This window comes from Crocodylus porosus, unplaced genomic scaffold (assembly GCF_001723895.1).
Source record: "Crocodylus porosus isolate Cpor-Errol unplaced genomic scaffold, CroPor_comp1, whole genome shotgun sequence".
Taxonomy (NCBI): Eukaryota; Metazoa; Chordata; order Crocodylia; family Crocodylidae; genus Crocodylus; species Crocodylus porosus.
Genome location: NW_017728907.1, coordinates 20639650 through 20656506, shown reverse-complemented (window position 1 = coordinate 20656506; position 16857 = coordinate 20639650). Strand labels below are relative to the sequence as shown.

Sequence of the window (16857 nt, the reverse complement as noted above, 5' to 3'; positions counted from 1 at the left end):
GCTACAACTAGATCTGGACAGGTTACAGGGGTGGGCAGATGAGAACAGGATGGGTTTCAATACCAACAAGTACAAGGAAGAACCAGCAACAGACCTACAGGCTGGGGAACTCCCTTCTCGTCAACACAGAGGCAGAAAAGGATCTTGGAGTCATCACTGATGCCAAGATGAACATGGGCCAGCAGTGTGGGGATGCAGACAGGAAGGCTAACCACACCTTGTCATGCATCCATAGATGCATCACGAGCAGGTCTGAGGAGGTGATCCTCCCCCTCTATGTGACACTGATCAGGCCACAGTTGGAGTACTGTGTCCAGTTCTGGGCGCCACACTTCAGGAGGCTGAACCTGTTCAGCCTCCACAAGAGAAGGCTGAGAGGGGATCTGGTGGCTGTCTATAAACTTATCAAGGGGGACCAGTGGGGAATGGGAGAGACCCTGTTTCCCCGAGCACTACCAGGAGTAACTAGGAATAATGGCCATAAGTTGACTGAGAGTAGGTTCAGGCTAGACATCAGGAAGCACTACTTCACAGTCAGGGCTGCTAGAATCTGGAACCATTTTCCAAGGAAAGTGGTGCTCGCTCCTACCCTGGGGGTCTTCAAAAGGAGGCTAGATAATCACATAGCCGGCATCATTTGACCCCAGCATTCTTTCCTGCCCGTGGCAGGGGGCTGGATTTGATGATCTGCTCAGGTCCCTTCCAACCCTACCAACTATGAAAGTATGAAATCGGTTTGTGTGTAATATCTAGGCTACGGATAGACGTCAGTGAAGCAGATCACACATACCTGAACAACAGAACTATTCTGCAACCCCTCCCCGTAGCCCTTGTGTTCATTCGCACACCCCTGTTTTGTGTGGGTGAAGTAGGGGTGGCCAGCTGTTGTTCACAATTGTTATCAACCAGCCCTGCTCCTCCTCCATCCATGAGCCATGAGTCCTGGAATTCAATGAGCTCCCCTTTCTCCAAAACACTGCTCTACCACATGCAGAGGAAGGGACTGCCCTGGAGACCTGACAGTCCTCTCCACAGTAAAATCAGACCATACTGATGTCCCTGTGTAGAGAGATGGACAAAGAAGAGACATTACAGCAGTCATAGCAACTCTAGAGCACTGAGTTGCTGGATATGTAGCTGGAATGATTTCCAAGCAAGCACCATCATCAGGGGGCGATTCCTCCATTGGGAATGGATGAGGCACAGAACAAAATCTGCTAGTATTCCAAGTTATCTGACCCAGAACTTCATGAATAAATAATGTGAAGGTAGCCAGACAAGACAGAAGGCACTATCCTTGTAGGAATCGATGAGGCTCAGTCTGATAAGGAAGGATGTATCCTTGCCTTCCCCCTTCTTCCCTTCAATACACGCATCCTAGCATCAGACACTACCCTATTTATAATGACTGTTCCCCAAAGGCAAGGTGTGAGCTGCCAGCCCAGATATGCATATGTTTAAACAGTTACAGATCTGAATTCAGTAATCCTGTGTCCATTTCAGAAATGCGATTTCTTTCTGAGCTACAGCTATTTGCACACAAGTTGTCCTAACAGCAGCCCAAGGATCAAGCACTTCTGGGACCTCCCTTCACCCATGACACACACAAAGCCTTTGCAAATGGCTACACTTGACCCTCATAAAAAATGAACCAGTGTCTGGGGCTAATTCCAGATCCTACGGGGATGAACAAGTCCTGTAATGTGGCAACCCAAGGGGCATGTAATTAACTAAAACATGACTCAGCCTGAGCAGTCTTGGATTACATAATTGCTCTCTGAAACTGCCTCTGTTAAACTCCTGCTTAAGTCTATACCATTTTTCCATTGTTAAATACAGTTAAAGAAACTCTCCCATGTTCAAAAACAATAGCATTGGGCTCCTGACTATACTTACCTGGGGAAGCACCTGGGGAACACAGGAAGGAGATAGTCTACATTTGGTGATTATTATTTGGAATGAGAGGGGATGAGATAATTATCGCAGGGTTTGAGTGGGGGGTTCTGCACCTCTGGCCTTTCTGCTGAGACTACCACTGATAGCAATGGTTCTTTGGAAAGCTGCCATGTGTCTAACAGGAACAAGATTGACACCCACCAGCACATTATGAGACTCTCTCAGTTTTAAAAAAAAATGGGGGAATCTTTACTTTCCTCACATGGTCTTCTTACCTGTACCCTTCTGAATCCTGTAGGGAGACACCAGAGTCCCAGTCCACATCACTCAAAAGCAGCTCTGCACTCAAGAACAGAGATATGTCAAGATTTGCACACTTCCACAGTAAGCAAAGGAGGAATGAGAAACCCCAGCCCATTATTCATCATAGACCCCATTCACCTAAGCAAATCAGCCCTCTCCACCCCTCCAGCCTTGGAGGGCTCTTCCCCTCAAATCCTTTCCTTCCACACTAATGTGCTTACTGTAATGCAGTGTATTTTAAAGGATTCCAATTTGTAGAATGTTACTGTTTGAGATATGCTCAGGTTAGACATTGAGACATGGTTATACAGAAATGCCAGAGCCAGTTCTCAGAACCTCAACCATGACAGGAGGCCTCAGCTAGTGTTTGCTGTAAAACAGACCTGCTTGAATTCATCTCACTTCACAGAATTAGGCAGTTTCAGCTCTCATGATGCAACACCAGAGAATGTCACATTTTCTTGCTAGTCATGATTTTACAAAGAAGGGAGACTATTCATTGATTCTCAGAGATAGCACAGCAGTCATTCCCATAGATGGAAGGCATTCCAGAATCCCCATGTACGTACACAACCATTTTTAATAAGGTAGTTTAATTCCTCCCCTTCCAAGCATTTCCCTCAAAAACACTGCAAGGAAATATTTAAATACAGTATTTGATCCTGTTGGGAAGGGAAGACATGCACTCATTAGGGTAGAGAGCCCTAGAGACATTAAGTCAAGTAGAACACGTAAAAGGGAGCTTGTTCATCTACGCTGCTTGCAGACATTAAACAACCCCCTCCCACCCCCATGGCACTTTATTTTAAACTTGGCATACTCCCACACTGAGCTCAGCACATGCCCAAAAGAGGCACTGTGTTAATTTAACACAGCTCACCCAATGATTATATAGATTGGGCACTTTAGTGGGGTTGCTTTTGGTGCTTTTATCTACTAGCTGGTTGACTCAGTGTAGCAGGGCACTAAGGTGCCTGCTACTTGAAAAGTAGTAGTATGGGCTCAGATGTTGGTTGCTAGGGGCAACCAGGAGGGGCTAAGGACCTATACCTGGTGAGTCAGCTGACCGGAAGGGGAAGGGCTGACTACTATAAGACCTAGACTGGAGGCTGTGAGTGCGCTCTCTCTCTCTGCTGGCAGCCAGGAAGGAGGAGTACCGCCTGACTAAGGGAAAGAGATCGGCCCTGAATGTGGGAAAGAGAATAAGGCCTGAATGGACCAGCCCCTAGTTACATGGGTGAGAGATGTAGTGTGGTTTGAAGAACGTTTAGTCAGGAGGTTTAGCTTTGTGTTATAGCCCAGGGGCTTGCGTTATTGTTTTTTGTTGTTGTTGTTATACCGGAGGACTGTGTGAGGCTATCAGGGGTTGGAGGAGGCCTCATAGGGGTTCCACGGTAGCGTGGGGACCCTGGTGCCAGAGAGGGGTGCACTGACCCCAGCCCTGAGAAGGGGCGCAGAAGACTGGGAGGGGGCCAAGTAAGGCCGAGGCCACCTGAGCCCTAAGGCAAGAAGCCCCAGAACGGGCAGTGGCGAGAAGCCCCAAAAAGGGGACGGGGGGGGCGCAGGCTGCGAGACAAGCCAGAGGGTGCCAGCAGGGGGCGCAGAGAGGGAAATCGACCAAACAACATCTGGTACATCTGTGAGGCTTGGGGCGTGGTACAGGGGTGGTTGGAGCCACGCATAGCCCATAAGGCTGGGGTGCACCGAGTCACCCAAAATAGAATTGAGACTGAGATACATCAGAGCACCATGTCAGAGAGGACAAAAGGCAGCCTCCCCTATACATTGTTAACATCAAAGACATGGCGGGCGAGATGTGAGGGTGCTTTAGTACCACATTGGCACGGTAAGGGGCATTAGGGGAGGTCACGGCCACCCCTAAGACCCCATGCTGTTACACTCAGCTTTAGATAAAGGCATCAAAAAGCCCTGCTAAAGCACCCAATCTATACAGATGCTGCAGAGCTGGACTGAAGTAATGTGCTGCGTCTTATGGTAAAGCTTGTTTTGTTTTGGGTTTTTTTTTTGGGGGGGGGTTTAATGTCTGCAAGCAGCTCTAGAGTCCGTAATAACTTAACAGTGGCCTGCAAAGAGAAAAAATGGACCCATATCATTTCTTGTAAAAAAAAAAAAAAAAGTTTGAAAGGCCTTTTTTTCTTTCTGCTCATGATTTTACTATTAAAAATTCAAGTCTACACTATTTAACCTGGAAGATATTTCAGATAACTGACAGTATTTTTATATCAGAAAGTTAAACTTCATTAACTGGGAGAAATATTTAGTATTAAAGCACTTTGAACAGGTATAAAACTCAAGATTTTAGGTAAAAATACAACATTTACTTGGATGAAAGACTTTCTTCATTAAAGATTCAATTTTGAACTGGAAGCCATTGAAAGTCATCTCTCAAGCATCCAATAAAATCAGATTTGACTTTCCTGATATGTCAGAAGTTTAATCAACAAAAGGCACTGAATTCAAGTTTTTACACATGGAAATTGTGTTGATTTAATTGAATTGGTATAAAATTTTATGGAGAAAGGGCCTAAGATGAAAGAAAACAGACAAAAATCCTTCAACAGCTTCCGCGATATTTCTTTTTTTCTTTCTATCATAAAGTGGCAGAAAATGGGAAAGACATCCAGAACCAGTTTCTTTTGCTTTCTTCATAGGAAACCTTTCAACAAATAATTAAATATGATAATCTAAGTCAGAGGGGGTGTTTGTTTTACATTGCAAGGCCACCAGAACAAATGGCAGAGCTGTCAGAGTTCAGGAATGATGTGCTCTTCTTGCTGGGACCAGGGACTAGAATAGCAACTTTAGGTTCTGCAGGGTAGAACTAAGATGCAATGGCCAAGCTCTATGGAGATGACTACAACTATCCCACCTTCACATCTCCCACACTTTGGATGCCCTCCATCATACACCTACCATGACCAGGTCCATTCTTTGCTAGTAAGGAACCTTCCCCCTCATGCTGATGAAGTGTACGTGACTCCTGCAGACCACGGCTCTGTCCTGACAGGCTCAGCATCTCCTGCAACATCATCCGGTTCCTTTCCACACGTTCAGCCAGAGATAGCACACTGGCAGTACTCCCAGTGCTGCCAATACTTTCCCAGCTGTCTGCCCTCCAAAGCCATCCAGAGGAGGCTGCTCCACATGAATCATATCTGGGCACAAATGGGATGCTTTCAAAGTCTGTTGCCTGGGTCATCTCTTCTCCACAGGAGGCTGGCAGGGCAGGTCTGCCATTTTCTCTTAAGGAAGATTTATGGCTGCTGGACACAGCATTCTTGTATGAGCCTGCATCCCAGAACCCATCTGGGGAACCTCGACTGCCTCCACTTTCTGGGTACTCAGCATTTTCCATTATGTTGGTTCCTGGAGTAGGAAATCTCCAAAGCACATCAGCTGAGCTCTGGCTCAAGGCTGCATGCTCTCCCACTGTCCTGTGACCTTTCACAGATTCTACATTGCTGTCCCAAGGGCCTGTGAGCATGGCCCTCCTGGCACGCTGTCCACAGTCTGCATCATCTCTACTGTCTAGCACCACATCCGTCAAGTAGGTGCGAATCTGAGCCCGCGGCTCCACCACTGCATCTGGAGTGACCCCCTCCACAACAGCTGGGCCCAATAAGAGCTTCCCCTTCTTGACTTTGGTCTTCTTTGGAGAGAGATGCTCCTGGAATAGTACTCCTCCCTGTTTCATGGTGACTCTCTTCTCCTTCAGAGCCTTCACTTTGCCCTCCAGAACAGAGTGAGGGCTTCTGCTTAGCTCCCCTCGCAGCCCTACCGGCTCCAGTGCCACTCCCTTGGGCAGATCACTGCCAGGCAATGTGTTCTCAAGAGAGAGCTTGTTTCTACTAGTGCTCCTGCTGTACTGCTTCACATTCTTCATAGTTCTTCTCTTCTCCACTGGCGAGTTCCCCTCCATACCTTTCACCTCCTGTGGGACCCTTCAGACAAAGAAAACAGCATTAAGTGCAAAAGTTTAGCTCTGCTGAAAAGAGAACTCTCAGGAGTGGTCTGGCTAGATTGTCCTATACTCCCTCGTCTCATGGAAAGAGGATCTCCATTGTCCCTTTTAACATTATTTAGCCTTATAGAGCTTCTTGCTAGAGCACTAACAGTTGCACATCACTACTTGTTACTAGTATTTGTATGACCCCTACACCTCAGTCATGCACCAGGATCCCATTGTGCTAGGCACTTTACAAACACATGGAAAAAAGACAGCCCCTGCCTCAGAGAGCTTAAATGTCTCTTATTATCCCTGTCTTATGTAAGGACAAATGGAGACCCAGTTTGCACGGTGTCCACTATAGCACTGGGCCCAGAAGTAGGAACCCTGAACTCTGAGGCCCCTGTTCCCACTAACTGCCAGCATACCCTCCTCCCAGTTGGGTGTATTTGTCAGGTATGCCCATCATTTCAGGAAACCCACCTGGCATCACTGTTCTGCTATTTTATACCTTCTTTCGTAATCTGCTATAGTGAGAATGAAGCGACACTTTCTGATTCGTTACTGTGCCAAATTTCAGATGCGAGGACAAGGAACAAGTCCTGTGAACAGAACAGTGTGTCTATGGCAACAGACACTTCAACTTTCCATTTCTGCAGACACATTAGAAAGGTTGTGTTCTCTTTGCATTTGCTCTGTCTCCCTGTATAAATGATTTACAATAGCAGTAATGGCCTCCAGGCAGGATGTTCCTGACAGTGACCAATCAGATTAATGAATGAAAAATAAATATTTTTACTTATCTAGCACATTTTATCATAGGAATTTAAAGCATATTACAAAGACAGGTAGTCTTCATTTTACAGGAGGAAACTGAAATATAGAAAAAATTAAGTCCGCAACCTTGGGCAAATCAACAAGCAACTGAAAACTCTAAGGATAAAACTCATACACCTCTGGTCTACCCCTAGGGCCTAGGTCATGCTGCTTTTGCCCTCGAACCATGACCCAGCTAGCTAAAAAATGGCCAACTTCAATGACATTTTGGGAGGGGTGACTATGACTCCCTCCATCCCTCTCTCTGCTCCTCTTCCAGACAAATTCTCACAAATGAAGGGGCAACTCTGCTGCTCCCAAATCTGTATATTACACCAAAGAGAATACTAGCAACTTTCAAAACCACTGGTGGGGCAACTTGGATCAGCCTCCAGTCTAGAATCTAATGTTGAGTGTGTGCTGGTAATCTCAGAAAAATATCATGTCTCAGTAGATTTCAGTTACATCCCACCGTCAGTAGTGATGCAGCCCCCATTAGAACAAACTTCCTTGAGGTATTCTAGTATATGTACTCCCAGTCTTGGATAGAATCATGGAAGACAGAGGTGCAGAGTAAAGAGTGTGTGAAGAAAGATGCTCCCAGGTGAGCAAAAATCAGTTCTGCATGGCTTTGGAGCAGGAGTGTAGGATGCATATCAATTCCAAGAAAACCAGCCTGGTCATTCTCTTAGGACAAAGACTTTGTTCTAGGTCTCACAAGATAACATGCATGCAGAGTTCCTGGCTGTGGAGATCAGGGCCCTCTCTGAGATCAGATGAACTCCAGCTTGGATATCTGAATCCCTCCACTACAACAAACACTCAAATGCTTAATGCTTTTAAAACAAATCCAGGAGTGACTCTTTGATTTACTGCTGCTGTGTACTAGGTGATTGGTATATTAGAAATACATAGATGCATTCCAGCTTGATACATCTGGATGCTAAATGTTCTTCCCTGTGACAGAAAAGGTATAGATAAACATTCAAAAGCAAATTAATAGCATTGTGGACTTACTGTCCTCAGAGCTGATACACAGTAATTGTGTGTCCCTACAATTACCTCACTCTAAGTGAAAGTTCACCTGGAGTGAAACTTAACTCCATCTCACTCCAGGTAAACTGTTGTGGTTTAGCTTTCACTTTCCATGGTAATTGCAGATGGACAGATACCACAGGTCAACTGTAACAGACTTTGATTTTTTGTTTCTACTGTAAGGGTGATACAGTAGGTGGCTCTTTGCTTATCTGGCCCTTGCTCTTGCCAAGGGCCAAGGTTTAAAGTCACAGAATCATAGGAAAACAGGTCTGGAAGGGACCTCAGGAAATCACCTAATCCAAGCCCCTGTCCAAGTCAGAAACATCCCTGTCTAAACCATCTCAGCCAAGTGTTTGTATAACCTGCACTTAAAAATTTACCACAATAGAGATTTCACAGCGTCTCAATGTACTTTGTACTAGTGCTCAACTACACTCATAAAAACTTCTTCCTAACAACCAAACTAAATCTCCAATCTATCCAAGTCTTTCTTGAAGTGCAGTGCCCAAAACTGAAAACAGTACATCAGGTGAGGCTTCATCAGTGAAAGTGATAAAAACATGCAGCATATTAATACAACCTACTATGCTGCTGGCTCTTTTTTTGTGACAACATTACCTTGTTGACTCACATTGAGATTACAGTCCACTATAACCCTCCAGATCCTTTTCTGCAGTAGTGCAACCTAACCAATCATTTCCTGATTTGCATTTGTACATTTGACCATTTCATCATAAATACAATACTTTGCACTTTTCCTTACTGAATTTCATACAGTTTATCTCTGGCCACTCTTACAATTTATCAAATAACTATGAATCCTAATTCTAGCCTCCAAAGTGTGCACAAGCCCACAGCTCTTGGAGAAAGTATATCCAGGCTCAGGTATTTGTCTGAAAATGAGAAAGATGTTATGGGGAGAGAAGGCATGAAAGTGAAAGTCAGAATGTAATTCTTTCCCATCCAGGAGACTAAACGGTTCTGGAAAAAAAAAGTCAGCAAGCAACACAAAATAATCTCATGACTTTGCAGAAGGTTTGAGGAAAAGAGGAATTAAAATACAAAGTAAGGATGGGGATGGTAATTAGGCAAGAAAAGCTGGTTATAAAGAACTACAAACCACTTAGGACTACAAACACTTGAGCCGTTTTACACTTAAACTCCAAATAACCAATCAAAAGACAGTAAGATGCCCAGCACCATCTCTTGTACAATGCCTTGCTCTGGGATGGCATATATTTCCTCTTCAATTAGCGGATGTGGCTCAGGTTTCAAGTCTGGAAAGAGCTTGCATCACTGAGGCCTGTGCCTGCCAGCCCTCCTGGAAGAACAGCAGCTGTAGCAAGGGAATTCCACAAAACTCTGTTAAGAGTCCTATACAGTGTAGTTCTACTGAAGTCAGTTTGTGCTAGGAGAAGAATTTACTCCCTAAAGCTTTTCATGCTTGATTGCGAAGTCCTGTACTTAGAATGGAATAACTGTATGCACAAATACAGACTGGGGAATGATTGGCTAGGATACAGTACTGTAGAGAAGGATCTGGGGGTTACAGCAGACCATAAGCTGAATATGAGCCATATGTGCTCATTACAAAAACAAACAAACAAAAACAACCCCAAGAGCATTCCAGGTTGCATTAAGAAGACTGTGGATCTGTCTACATGTGCATTAAGGTGCTTTTTCTAATGAACATTAAATGCAGTATCTCCAATATGAGGTACTAAAAAAAAATGCACATTAGACTGCTTTAATGCGTAGTAACAAATGCACATAGTTTTTAAGTGATGTGGAATGTGCAGTAGCCTATTTTACTGTGAATTAACATAACTGCATTTTTTTTTATGTGGTGCTTTAACGCACAGTAAAATAGGCACTGTGTCCCATTTTGGAACTCACACTTCAAGAAAGGTGTGTACAGATTGGAAAGAGACCAGCAGAGGCCTGAAAAATATAATTTAGGTGCAAAGGTTAAAAGAACTAGGATTATTTAGTCTAGACTGAGGGGGTATTTCATAACAGTCTTCAAATATCTGAAGGGTAATTATAGAGAAGATGGGAATGGGTTTTCTCAGTGGCCACAGAGGACAGGATTAAGAGCAATGGTCTAAACCTGCAACAGAGGAAATATGGGTTGGAGATTAGGAAGAACTTTTTGACAATGTGGGTGGTAAGGCATTGGAAAAGGCTACCTAGAGAGGTTGTGGAACTCCCATCCCAGGAAATTTTCAAGAGCACGTTAGACAAACACTTCACTGGGATGGTTTATTCAGGGATAATTCTGCCTGGAGCAGGGAGCTGGACTAGACAATCTCATGAATTCCCTTCCAGCCCTAATTTCCTATGCTCTCTGTTTATAATTTGGCTCCCCACAAAGCCCTGGATGCCAGTGTGTGTGGCAATTAGACATTGCCAAGTTGCAACGGTAGTCCAATCCTCTCTGCCACTTAGAGTCATGTGAATGTGTGATACTAGTCCCTTCCTTTCACCCAAACTACTCTGAATGTTTCCCTCCAGCCTCTGACATAGGGCTTTTCTTCCCAGTCAACGTTGCTACTTTTAAAATGATTAACACTTTGCCTTTCTATAACAGTATTATCTGAACATCACTAAGAAAGTGTTGCTAACAGAACCCTAGTGGAAATGCTGTTCATACCAGCAAGATAATCCTTTTCCAGGATGCCTCATTCAGTTTAAACAGATTTAAGCAGCGTGGGCAAAAGAACCCTTGGTCACCTAAGCCGCTCCGCCACTGAAGGAAGAAGGCAGCATCACCAGTGGGGCTCTCTCTGCCCATAAACTTTTTCACAGGAATTTTTTTGTTGTTTTTCAAACAGACTTCAGAATTATGCATCTGTTCAAAAAAATATCACAGTGGAGGAATCTAATTACAGAAGTCATAGCAGACACCAGGCTAAAAGGACAGCTGGCTTCAGTTAGTACAACTCAGAACATTTACTTGCATGCTGACCTTGAAAAGGGTCCCATGACAAGGGGGTGCCAAAGGGATTCTATGGCAGACAGCTGAGACACCCAGAACTTTTATTCTCTTTTCCATTGTGCCTTAGAGGCTATGCAGCAAACCTAATTTTGTATGTGTGTATATGTGTATACACACACACACACACACACACACACACACACACCTCTATTATATACATACATACACACACAGACACACACCCCCTAATTTTATATTTAGTTATTTGTTTGTTTATTTTGTGTTCCAGGTCAAATGAGCCAAATCAGTTCTGAATCATATTGATTGAGCAGAACTCAATCATTCCAAAAACCGTATCAATTGAGCAGGCAGAACTCAATCATTCTAAACACCACATGTGGTGCTACAACCACAGTCTTAGTCTTACTTCAATCCTGGGGAAGCTCTTTGAGAAGATTATCAAGAAGCACATCTGTCAGATGGATTGCTAATTGGCTGAGGGGTCATACTCAGAGAGTGGTGGTGGACGGGTCATTTTTGACCTGGAGGGAAGTGGGCAGTGTAGTCTCCCAGTGCTCAGTCCTTGGGCCTACTGTTCAATTTCTTTATTAGTGACTTGGACGACAAGGTGAAGAGCAGCCTGTTTAAACTAGCAGACGACACCAAGATTTGGGGTGAGGTGGGCATGCTAGAAAGGAAGGACAGATTACAGCAGGGCCTGGACAGTTTACAGGGGTGGGCAAATGAAAATAGGATGGGATTCAATATTGACAAGTGCAGGGTGCTGCACTTGGGCAGTAGGAACTAGCAGCATACCTACAGGCTGGGTAACTCCCTTCTCAAAAGCACGGTGGCAGAAAGAGATCTTGGAGTCATTATTGACTCCAAGATGAACATGGGCCAACAATGCGCGAACACGGTCAGTAGGGCTAACTGTACCTTGTCATGCATCCACAGATGCATCACGAGCAGGGCCAAGGAGGTGATTTTCCCTCTCTATGTGACGCTGGTCAGGCCACAGCTGGAGTACTGCATCCAGTGCTGGGCACAGGAGGTATGTGAACAGCATGGAGAAGGTCCAAAGGAGGGTCACTCACACGATCCAGGGACAGCAGGGCAGACCCTATGAGGAGAGGCTATGGGACCTTAACCTGTTCAGTCCTCACAAGAGAAGGCTCAGGGGGGACCCAGTGGCTGTCTATAAACTTACTGGGGGGGGGACCAGCGGGGTTTGGGAGAGACCTTGTTCCCCCAAGCACCTCCTGGAGAACAAGGAATAACAGCCGTAAGTTGCTAGAGAGTAGGTTTAGACTAGACCTTAGAAGGCACTATTTCAGAGTCAAGGCGGCTAGGATCTGGAACCAACTTCCAAGGGAAGTGGTGATGGCTCCTACCCCGGGGGTCTTTAAGAGGAGGCTCGTTTACCTGGCTGGGGTCATTTGAGCTCAGTTTTCTCTCCTGCCCAGGACAGGGGGTTGGACTAGGAGATCTACAAGGTCCCTTCCGACCCTACATCTATGAATCTATGAACTGGAGAGCATCCTCCATCTGAAACTTATCACCGTGGGACTTCAGGTACTCCCAAATCCATTGGCAGGCATTCTACATGCAGACCCAAGCCCAGATGTCTTGGGGTTCTGATGACCCCAGATACTACATACAAGCATCCTCCATCCCAGACTCTTTAGTCCAGGACTTCAGATACTCCCTACACTATCTTAGCTCACAAGAGGCCAAGAAGTGAAACCTAAATAGACCAGACAGGCATAGCATGAGGGTAAAGGAAACATTATTACCCTCATTTGCTAAAATCTGTAAAGGGTTCACTAGGTGCCCATACACATGCAGTGAGGCTGCTGCGACATGCTGTAATTATAGCACATTGGAGCCGACTCGATTAATTGCGTCTGCTATAGCGTGGTAATTACCGTGCTTCAGCAGACTCCAGCATCACATGCATCAGCATCCCCACTCTGAAAAACGGTGATGGGGCGCTTTAATAAAAGCTCATTCAACAAGCTTTAGTTAGTGTCCCTGCTGCCATTTTTCAGTGCAAGAATGCTGATACACATGACGCTTCGGGTGCTTTAATTAGAGCAGCTCTTGAAGCCGCTCTAATTAAAGTGTCCCATCCTCACTTCCCGGAGCACATCTATAAATGCCCATTGATTCTAAGTACCTCAGTTTCTCAGTCCCCAAACTTGAAGAGATCTGACTTGCAAAGGGCTGGTATGCTTTGCTCCCAAAAAAGTTAAAGAAAGCATCTATTTAAGACTCATTTAAAAGTGGCTTATGATGGGGCTTCCAAAAAGATCACTGGATACTTTTGAATTTCTTAGCATAGTGACTTGCCAAATGTCACACAGTATGGCAGAGCTAGGAACTGAACTCAAATGTCCTCAGGCAGGCTCAGTGAAGTGCCGTAGTTACAAAACCCTCTTTCCTGTCCTGGTACAGGAGTAACAGCAAGGTACTCAGCTAGCATCTGGGTCTGACTTCTGACACCAGCTGATACTTGACTCCACAAGAGATTCTTCATCATAGTTCCTCCTCCCCCCACCCCCGCAACAGGCAGGATCTCCAGTCCCTCCATATAACTCCCTTTTAGGCCTAAGAACCATCCTCCCTAACCATGGGGAGGAGGTGATGGCTACAGAAGAGCCCCACCATTCTATTCAGTTCTCCCTATTTTCATACTCACCAAGCCCTTCTTGATTCGACTGGGAGGAGACTGCTGCTTCTGAAGAGGAAGTGTGGGAACTTTCCCCCTGCCAAAGTCCGTGCTGGGGAGAAGCTCTTCCCCAGCCTCCTTCCAAGTTCAGGTTGTGTCACAAAACAAAAGTCTTTCTGTGAAACAGTGGGCCACACACAGGCTGCACCCCTGAGGGTTCCATTTCCCTAAGCCTGGATCCTGGAGGCCCCTGCCTGTAAGACTAGAAAAGCTGCTAATACCAAGCCCCGCTCCTCAAGACAGAGCAGGGGAGAAGTTACCCCACTCCCTCAGACCCACTTTAGTTGGTGCCATTTCTATGCAATGCTGTTCAGGCAACATGCATGAGGCAGGAAAAATATTATCCCTTCTACCCGTAGATTTCTAACTGTTCACATTTGCGCTGTTAAAAGAAAGCAGAGGGTGCCGAATTACACTCCAGAGACACAGAGCAAATATAAGCAGGCAGCCTGTGGGGAATGGCAGCAGGGCCCCAGCTTTGGGGGTCAGGCATTAGTGCAGGGAGATGGCAGCAAGACCCCAGCTAAGCCCCTCCCTGTCTGAAATCGCTCATGTTAAATGCAGATTTTTCCTACCACCACACCCCTCAGAAAGAGCTGGAGCAAAACAGCAAAAGGGGCTGGAAGCCGAAAGAAGAGGAAAATAAATAAATAAATCCAAACCCTTTGCCAGAGCCTGAGCGCAGCTGCTTGGCTGAGTCTCCTCAGCAGCTGGGATGCCCTCTTTTCCCCCCTTCTCTCCTCCCCTCTCCAGCTTGCCTCTGCTTTCTCCAGTGACCCAGCTGCGCGTGAGCCAAGTGCGCCTTGGGAGCTGGGAATCAGCCCTGCACTCACTGGAAGCCACATTCCAGGGCATTCAACCAAAAAAACACACCAACCACAGACAGGAAGAGGCAGCTATAGAAGGTAAGCCATGTTTGGAGGGGCCCACTGAGTCACCATGGCTACACACTTGCATAGCCATAGGGGAGGGAAGGAAGGTCTGCAAATCCTAGGCATTGGCCAAGGACAGCCTGACTTCCTGCAGGAGGATGAGTGTAATTCTACACCCAGAGCTGCCCAGAGCAAGGGAATGTGGAAGGAAGTTTCAAGGAAGGGGGATGGGAGGGAAGCTTGGAGGCCTTTGGCTGGTGCTCAGGAATGTCCTTTGTTTAGTCTCCATTTTTTGGAGACCAGTGAAAATTTTTAACTCCCCTGGCCTGCAGGAGCATAACTCAGACCCCAGAAAGCATCGTAGCAAGTGAACAGAGGGTGTTGCACTTGGATTTGGGGTTTTTCAAAAGGTGAAGGAGCCTTAGACTTCTCATTGCCTTATCAGTAACCTTGGAGAGACCCTCTCTCCAGAGGATTCAGGCTCTGCATCTGGTCAGTGCCAGACTCTCTCCAAACAATAGACTCAGAACTGTTCTGAGTGCGAAACAGATTTAGCAGCCACATTCATTACGTTCTAGGCTTGTAGGCCTTTGCCTGGCCCAGTACCATAGCTGGGCACGGCAGTTATCTGCTTATTCATGTCATGCCACTTTTGTCCAACTTGCCCAGAAAGCCAGGGCAGGGCTTAAAAGCACAATCTTGTGGTTAAGGCACTGAACTGGGACTCAGGTGAATTTTGTTCTTTGTCTCAGCTCTGCCATAGACTCTTTGTGTGATCTCAGACAAGTATCACAAATCAAAAGTTTCACAACCGACTAATAATTTTTAGGTGCCCCCAATTTAAAACATCTTAAAGTAGACTTGCTTGCAGAAAGTGCTGCCCATGCATTCCCCTAAAACCTCCTGAAGTTGGGTACCCAGATACTGAGGTACCCAAAAATCATTACGCACTTCGTAAATTCTAGGTCTTATTACCCCTGCACCCCAGTTCCCTATTGGTATTTATTTTGCCTGAAGAGACAGAAACCTTTTTGGGGTAAGGAGTGTGCCTGGGGGTACATCTATGCTGCATACTGCAGCATAACACTGAGACATCCTAAGCTAGCTCTAAAAGAGCAGCCTAGTCATGGTACCACAGCACTCTGCACGGGCTAATTTACCCTGCTGAATGTGCAGCACAGTCATGCCCTGTCCATGAACTATCATAATGCCTAGGAAAAGGGATTTTGTTCTCAGTTTAAGCCTGTAGGGGCTACTGTAATAAGAAAGTATTATTTTGTGCTTCAAGATTCAGGAGCAAAGCACAGGACACAGCATGCCCTACACAGGACCATTAGGGAAGTAACTTATATACCAGAGCCAGCTTCTCTGCCCAACACAAACTTGATGTTGCTTTTACTGTTAACTGCTGCAAAATATTACCCACATTGCCGACAACAGAGAGGAAAACAAGGGGGAAAAGGGACTTCATCCTTCATAAGGAAAAGATTCCCACAGAATTAGTCTCCCTCCAGCTGTTTTGTCTTTGGATCACATATTATCAAGACCAGCACTATAGATCTTGACACATCTAAATTCAGGGGGTCAATTTTACTCTTTTGCCATCGCCAGCTGCACTCTGTGGACAATCCTCACAGGACCTACTGGAGATGGCTGTACATGTGGGAATCAGCTCAGATATCAAGAGCTGTGGTTTGGTTTCTGTCACTTATTGCCATGGGAGATGCCAAGGCTGTAAAGAATCTGTTGATAAATGCCCACAGAAATGTGGACAACACCACAGCACAGCTCTCACCACAAGCAAGGTACCTCGGCAATCATCTGTCAATCTGAATGTCTTACTTCAGACTGACAAGAACAAGCACCAGAAAAAGCAGTCTCCATGAGACAGCATGATGTATTCTTTGTCTCTATAACAAGAATGCTCCCAAAGGGCTAGCCTACCTGCAGAGAGCAGACATAGCTGATTTAAATGGGAAGGACACAGGAAAAAAAGCCTCATAGTTCTACAGTGTGAGGGAGCGGGGCCTAGGGGCGGCTGTGAACTCCCTAGCGCCCCCTATCGTCACGTTAGGGTGAACGTAGCACCCTCAGAATCTCGCCCGCCACGACTGTGATGACTAATATATATAGTATGGAGGCTGCCTCTTTCCCTAGTGGACGGTACTGGTGTTCCTGTCCCTACTCCAGAATGGGGTATCTATATGCGTCCCGCCTTAAGGGCTATGCGTGCCTCCAAACCTCCCCCTCAGCATGCCCCAAGCCTCGCAGCTGTTCTGGGGGACGTTTGTATGGT

General features: G+C 45.8%; 1 protein-coding gene across 6 annotated transcripts in view; it reads right to left on the bottom strand.

Moving 5' to 3' along the window:
• KIAA1614 (KIAA1614 ortholog) overlaps nucleotides 1–16857 on the bottom strand; it is a 64571-nt gene that overhangs the window by 29385 nt on the left and 18329 nt on the right. For 2 of the 6 annotated variants that reach the window (XM_019530943.1, XM_019530942.1), the window contains exons 2-3: nucleotides 5134–6161; nucleotides 2172–2235 (exon numbers count right to left, since the gene is read on the bottom strand). In XM_019530943.1, the coding sequence (XP_019386488.1) occupies nucleotides 2172–2235; nucleotides 5134–6139 (1070 nt within the window). In that variant the 5' untranslated portion in view covers nucleotides 6140–6161. Of the gene's footprint in view, nucleotides 1–2171; nucleotides 2236–5133; nucleotides 6162–13659; nucleotides 14580–16857 lie in introns of those variants that run through there. The other 4 variants (XM_019530945.1, XM_019530944.1, XM_019530940.1 and 1 more) reach the window with 4 other exon arrangements.